The sequence below is a fragment of the Limulus polyphemus genome, unplaced genomic scaffold, assembly GCF_000517525.1.
Source record: "Limulus polyphemus unplaced genomic scaffold, Limulus_polyphemus-2.1.2 Scaffold907, whole genome shotgun sequence".
Taxonomy (NCBI): Eukaryota; Metazoa; Arthropoda; class Merostomata; order Xiphosura; family Limulidae; genus Limulus; species Limulus polyphemus.
This window is the reverse complement of record NW_013666517.1, coordinates 295727-303378: the sequence shown is the minus strand read 5'-3', so window position 1 is coordinate 303378 and position 7652 is coordinate 295727. Positions and strand designations below refer to the sequence as shown.

The following is a 7652-nucleotide window of genomic DNA, read 5'->3' as shown; positions in this document are numbered from 1 at the left end:
CGAATTTCGCTGCCACTCTCTTCATAGCCAAATCTTGGTCATAATGGAATGTGCCGAAAAAGTGCTGATGCCCACCTCTTCCGCAATTTCTCGGATAGTGACACGATGGTCCCGCATCACCATAGCGTTCACTTTGGCAATGACCTGGTCATTTCGGCATGTTGATGGCCGACCGGAGCGTGGCTCGCTCTCCACCGTTGTGTGGCCGTCTTTAAACCGGTTGTACCACTCCTTAATCTGTGTGATGCCCATAGCATCGTTACCAAAAGCCGTCTGAATCTTCCGAATGGTTTCCACCTGGCTGTCGCCCAGTTTCTGGCAAAATTTGATGCAGTAGCGCTGCTCCAGTCGTTCCGTCATTTTCCTTGCAATGAAAAACCGACGAGAGCACTACACACTACCTCACTCAATGGCTGCTTGCCAACAACTGACGCAATCAACAAGCGGGAAAAAATTCACTCATGCGCACGAAGGTTCAAGGTCGGCTCATGCAAGCGCGCTTGATTCAAATCCATCAGGTTATCGCAAAAAAGAATAAGGTCGGATACTTTTCTCACATACACACACACACAAATAGTTTAAGTTTGCTTGTATACATAGTCATTGATCATATCAAGCCTGTCTATCCCACCAATTGGACAAACCATTTCTTCTCAAATAATTTTTGATATCATTAAATCCTTTGTGTAAACATTTAACAGTGTAGTTTTGTAAGCAGACGTATCAAAACCATAATTAGGTCTTTCTTGAATATCATTTGCATGAAAAATGCAAAGTTGAAATAAAGACCTGGGAATGTTTTTACATGTATATATGTAATTGTGAATTTAAGTACCTAGAAATTCAAGTTGGTGATCTTAATGATGTTTTACTGTAAACCAAATATAAACATGTTTACTATTAAAATATTCTGTGAAGTGAAAACTTTATTGAAGATCTGTAAAGATGGTAGAGGTTTGGTATTTGGAAGTTCATAAATTTACTTTAGGAGTATTTGAGTAGGGTACAGAAAATAATTGGAGGTTTGATCAGAAATGTATCATAGAGTAAATCTGAATGCTCTGTTTGTTTTTTGGCTGAGCTTGGCAAAGAAAAAGACTAGTCAAAATTTACAACAGAGCAGAACAATATTTATCAAACAGAAATAAAAATGTTGTATGTATTTATGATACCTTTGCTGGAGGTTTGGAATCTGTCAGTGAAGTAGAAGAACACTTTGAAATTCTGTCCCAGAGCAAAGAACATAGCATTATATATAACACAAGAATATACTAGTTGTATGAGTCCCATTGACAACTAAAGGAGGTTGTATGCTCAAGGTATCACCTGTCTTGCCAGTGGAAAAGGTTTCTATTTTTGTATAGTATGTTGAACTTTACAGGCATAGCAGTAAAAGAACACATTATCGTGTGTAGCAGTTAATGCATAATCACAGTAAATGGAACAAACTATCAGAAGGCTTGAAATTAAACTAGTTTTGACATATTTGTGCATCTTCTTCAGTCTCAGTTGTCTCTGACAGGAAAACTATTCAATGACACAAGTCCAGAACTTAAATCCCCTTAAGGATGCAGGTGACCAGAAAGCTGTTTAGTTTGAAGTGACTTTTGAAGATGTTGAAATTAGGCAGGCTTTTGATTAATCAACTTTCAGTGATACTTCATTTCATGTAGCTATACCTTTTCTGAAAGTTTATTGTTTCCCATCAATTTGATGATAAGAATCTGTCAGATGAATAAAAATGGCATTATGTTTCCTTATTTAATGCCTCATTTTTTTTTTCATGTTCATAAACTCTTGTTCACATGTAAAATTATAAACACCTTATTCTTTATCTTCAGATGTTTTATTTGGGGTTAGGTTACTTTTGATGATGTTCTGATATTTTATGTGATTCTAAAGTTATTCGTCCATAATATTTTCTCCAGGGGCTAAGTGTTACTGATGTAGCCAGTATAAAATGTTTTCAAATTATCATTGGCTGGTCTTTCTTTGTATTCATGGAACAAGGTTTTTCTTGCTTTAACATGGCAATTTGGAATGAAACGGTGGAAATTGGGTTCTCTGAAAATAACAATGATATTTTTTATTTCTTATTCAAGCATTGTCAGGTGGCATATTCTATAAGCTCCAAGAAAAAAAATAGACGAAATAATAATGTTTTAATCTGTTTATGGTGGCATTAATTCGTATTATACCATGCCAACCCTGTGAGAAAGATTATGTAGGTGAAACTAGAAGAAATGATGACTCAAGAGTTTCTGAACATTTAAAGAAAAAGGAAATGCACAATCCCATTTTTCTTTATACGAGGGCTTCTGGCCACCAAATCAATAGGAAATTAAGAATTTTTTAAAAACGGATAACTGCATAAAAAGAAGAATTGTCAGAAGTTCCTTAAACAAAATCCTGCCTAATTTCAACACCTTCTAAAGTCACTTAAAGCCAAACAGTTTTCTGACCACTCTTGGCCTTAACATAATTTGATGTTTTGGGGTCATGTAGGTGTTGTTGACCAGTTTTTCAAAAAGACAACATGAGGCTGAAGAGACTCGGAAATGTGTGAAACTAGTTTCTTTAAATAAAAACCTTCTGATAGCTTTTCTATTTACTGTGGTTTTAAAGAAATCTTTCTCATGAGAATGCACGTGATACTATGGGAAAATAAGTAACTACACATGCATACGTGAAGTTTTTGAAAATCATTTTGTATAAGCTTCACTAAAAAAAGTGGTAGAAAACACCTAGTTTGTCATTAGTTAAGTGTTTTAAAATACATTGGACATCTTTTCTGCCAGTTTCTCAAGAAAGCAAGGAAAGAAAAATATAAAGATTAACCAGGGATAAAGCTAATCTTGAGCCCATAGCTATGTCATTTATTTGATCATAAAGATTCTTTTTGAACAGAAATTTACGCTTAGCGAAGTTTATTACTTTAGAATCTATGTGTTTGGTGATGCACATATTTTTTTCCTTTGTTTACAATTTAGTTTTGCATTAAATTGTATAGTTTTCTAAAGGACTTATCACTCTACATTAAAGATAGCATACTAAACCTTATAAACATAAAAAAAATTCTACTTCAAAGTATATTATTATTATTATTAGTAGTAAATTTTCTCTAAAAACTCATATTTGAAATAGTGATTCTTAGTGTACTTCCTTCTTTATGTACTTTGGGAAGTCCATAGCAATTCTAGGATGATTTTCTGATAGTCTGGTATTTAAATATTCTGTTTTGAGTTAATAAATCAAACTTTTTTTTATTTTTTTAATTTGAGCCCATACCTTTGTAATTTAGATTCTCCAGTTGTAGTAGGGTTCTTGATTTAGTTTAACAGACACAGTTTATCATTCAAGATCTAATTGGTATTGTAAGGTACAATTAATATTCTAATTATGGTATCCTAAGGTAGAATTTGATCCAACAGGTGAGTTATCAAACCACAATAATAGGAAGTTTGACAAAATGTTTAATCTGAAGTGTAACTAACTTTGCTTCCACCAGGAAAAATACTATACAAAATGTTTAATTAATAACAACACCTTTATTGACTGAATAATGATGGCTATGTGTCCATTTGATTGGTCAAACATTATTGCTGTAGATTAAAAATACTAATGATGACTTTTTCTCTTTCTTTCTCCAACAGACTTGCCATCTGTGGAACAGGCTACATAAGAAAGAGAAACAACATCACTTGACAAATATCAAGATGAAACTTATGGTTTAAGCTTTGCTTTGAATTATACCACAAACTCCAAGTTCTGCTATAATTCCAAGTAACCCATGTCTTTAGGCAAGTCGTTTTTATCAGAAAGGAAAACTAGAGTTTCCAACATGACTAACAACCCATTAAGATCAGCTTAAAGAAAAATCTAGAAAGCCACCTAGGAGTGATAGTAGGCATGTCTTTGCCAAAGTCTCTGATTGTCTGTGGCAGGTTTAGCGTAGTTCAAGGTTTGGTGCGAGAATATGTTTTTGTAGTAATATCAAGGTCAAATCTAGCACAGTGGCACTTGAACTCCACAAAATCTACAGGTTCAAGGGTCTGATGTGTGGAAGGACCAGTGTAGTAATTTGTCTCAGTTGGATTAAAAAGAGACAAGACAAAGTGAAACAGTCAAGACAAAATACTGATCTTGCTGTGGAAGTACTGGACATAAATAGACTGATTGATTAGTAGTCAGGCTATTGCAATATGGAAGAGGTTAGGTTAAAATATAATTAAATAAACTGTATTTAAATTAACAAATTGAACAACAACAACAGATTAGATGGGGTTAAAAACGTGAGACTTTTACAATATGTTTAGCTCCTTGTAAACAGATTCTCTTTCACAGAGGTGAGAAAGAATCTGCTTGAAAATGCCAAAACTGAAATCATAAAGCACAATCGCCTTCTGTTTGAGCTGAAAATAGGCACCACAACGTGGAAATATCTCCGCTCCATGTGAGAGATGCTGAACAGTACTGTAAACACAAGGTAAAGTAAAATACAATGCAACTATCCCATCAAATATTAGATACATTTTTGACTGAATATTCTACAAATAGTAACATCTTAGGCTGAATTTAGCACATAACCTCAACTGGATTTAGGATGATCTCGGTCAGAACTTCAGAAAATTTGTGGATATGAAGTATTTACTATATATGTAGTATTCTACTACAGTCCTCTTCCCAGTTATCTTAGGCTTGTCCTCAAGCTGACGTTATTAAGTTTAATATCAATTAAAAATTTACAATGCAGTCTGGTGGTGAATTCGAATGAAAATCTTAACCTTGGTCAACGGAGACATAAAAGCTATGGGATACACTTAGAATACCTCATACACAAAACAGATATGACAAATGTCCTCTCAATAAAGTTAGCTGGTTCGCCAGGTCTTCTGAATGAGAAGTGAAGTTAATTCACGTAAAAATAAATAATTGGTGTTAGATAAATAATATTGTTTTATAAATTCTTACTCTAATTACGTTTTGTAAATGACTCATATAAAATGTATAAAATTACACTTCACCAATTTAATCTAGTTCAAACCATAACACAGTATTATCAAACTGTTCTTACGGTTTGATAATATAAATAGTGTCTCAATCACTACAGTGTCGATTCCAGTCGGCCCTATCAGCCTTGGCATTGAGTGATAAGCCTTGTTAGCACTCGTAATCTGCTGCTTCGAATTCCCGTCCTACCAAACATACTCACCCTTTCAGCCGTTATAACTTGTTGATCAATCCCACTATTTGTTGGTAAAAGAGTTGGCGGTGAAGACTATCTTTCACAACTAAATTAGGAACGGTTGTGGCAGATAGCTCTCGTATAGCTTTGCGCGAGATTGAAAACAAACAATTTGTCAGCACTGGGTATTGCTGATATATTGTGTTTAAGATATTGTTATACATTATTTTTCACATTCACTCTTAGAAAATTTTTACAACTGCTATCTGAACAGATAAAAAAAAAACCCTTTAAATAAAAATTTCAAAACAAAACCAACTAAAGTAACAGTAGTAGAAGTCCTTTAATTTATGTTAAAAATAATAGATAAAACAAGCCCTTGAGAAAAAATACGATATAAAATTACAAAAAATAAAAATCAAATCCTTCCATAAGGGAAATGTGACACAGCCACTACCGTGCCTGTCCTATTCCAGCCGGCCTGATATTAGGTGAAAGACTTGGATATAGTGTGCTTCACTCGTAAGTTCTTGGAATAGATTAAATACATTTAGGGAAATTAAACCTTTATTTACAAGTTAATGACTAAAATTTTAAATATGCATGAATCAAAATACAGAATAAAACCATTTTTAAATACACAGTATAGATTAACAAAATATGGAGAAAAAAATACATTGAAAGTCCTGGGTACCAAACAAAGGTGGAAAGCATATAACAAGAAGTACGCGGTAACAAGAGAAGTGGCAACATTAAACTGCTGTCCATGTAAACTAAGAAACATTATCATAAAATAATATAATATTTTGTGTGGCAGTTGGAGAGCAAATCACCACAGTAATCGGAACAAGCTGTCAGAAGGCATTGTTGACCACTTTTTCTGCCAGAAGACAATGTGAGACCAAAGATGAGTAGAGGGCGCACAATATCAAGACTTCTGACAGTTTGTCGCATTTATTTGCAGAGCTATGCTTAGCGCCGCTATTTTTCGAGAAACGACTAGCGGATCGATACTGTATTTGAAAATTCATTGTGATTGCAGGTAGCATCGCTTTATTTTCGTCCATGTAAAGCGCTACTCTCTACATTTTAAATAGACATTATGAAATTGTATATAATTATATTTTGTATAATTCTATAACAATATAGTTTTATATATATAAAGTTATTACATTGTTATATACACACACCACTGTTACCATTTAAGTATAACGCGAGTTTTCAATTTAGTTATTTTTAGAAGTGATAGTTTATAGGAAGTTTGTTTACGAATCATTTGTTGTGTAATTCAATTGTTGTGAATTAGCGATTATTATGTCCTGTTACTAGAACCTTCTAAGTTTTCTTGTTCTTTTAATTAAGTATTATTGGATCATAATATTTCGTAATGGAACGTTCTAGGCCTCGGTGAGGCTGTAAATATGTATCCAAAATGTAGTGTGATTTAGTTAGTTCGATAGAAAGCTAGATCTGGACTGTGAGATTAGCCATAAAGAGCATATAGTGACGATTTTTAAAGTGAACTTATCACAGACTGTATTTAATAACAGAGTAGATAAGAATAATTTGTCTTGTCAATTGTGTTCTAAAGTAATTGAACTAGCCTTTGTGGACTTTGATGGAAAAAGAGACAATTATTTAAGGCTCTGAATACAGCTGTGTTAACCAACAATTATAGTGGCGATTTTAAAATGTAATTATCACATAATGTATTCTAATAATAGAGCAGGAAGAATAATTCGTCTTCTCAAAGGTTGTTCTAAAGTAACTGAACTAGCCTGTGTGGACTTTGACGAAAAATAGACAATAATTTAAGGCTCTGGATACACCTGTGATAACCAACAGTGTAATGAACATTTGTATATATGCTTGACTTGTTTTAATATATTATTTTAAAAGAAGTGGACTGTGTGCTGTTTGCTTATTGTTGAAATTTATCACCAACAAGTCACAGGCACCTACTGTAAAGAATACTGCCCATACATACATACATTAAACCTGATATATATATATATATATAATATATATTGTTTTGGACTTAATTAGGCTTGCTTATGCTACCTGACATGTTCAGGTGATTCTATCTGCAGGGATGGCTTGCTAGTTATCCGTGATGTAATATTATGTAAAATTTATAAAGCATTCTTTGTATTTGTTTATAATATTGTTATATATAGTATTTACAGTTTATATTTTCACTGTAATTTAATATTTATTTAAAAGGCGTATTAATTTATCTTTATATGAAAATTTAGTTTAGAAGTAATCTTAAAATCAAAAGCAGCAGTAGTAATAGTGCTGCTATATTTTATAAATATGTAGTGACAACAATAGTGCCACTGTATTTTTCTTCCTGTAGCAGTGCAGAAGTGGTAGCGTGCACAGCTATGTTTTTTTTGTTCTCTAAGAAGTTAAATAAAGAATATTGTTACGTCTCCGTTTGTTAATTGATTTTTCCGTAACTTCG

General features: G+C 33.1%; 1 protein-coding gene across 1 annotated transcript; it reads right to left on the bottom strand.

Annotated features, from left to right (window-relative positions):
* Positions 1-21: 21 nt before the first annotated feature.
* Positions 22-360, bottom strand: LOC106461162 (putative uncharacterized protein FLJ37770). Its single transcript, XM_013920956.1, has one exon. It carries the CDS (start codon positions 358-360, stop codon positions 22-24), a length of 339 nt encoding a protein of 112 aa, XP_013776410.1.
* Between the last annotated feature and the right edge of the window lie 7292 nt (positions 361-7652).

Coding starts and splice junctions, on each gene's coding strand:
- LOC106461162 (XM_013920956.1), bottom strand. CDS start 360: ATGACGGAACGACTGGAGCAGCGCTACTGCATCAAATTTTGCCAGAAA.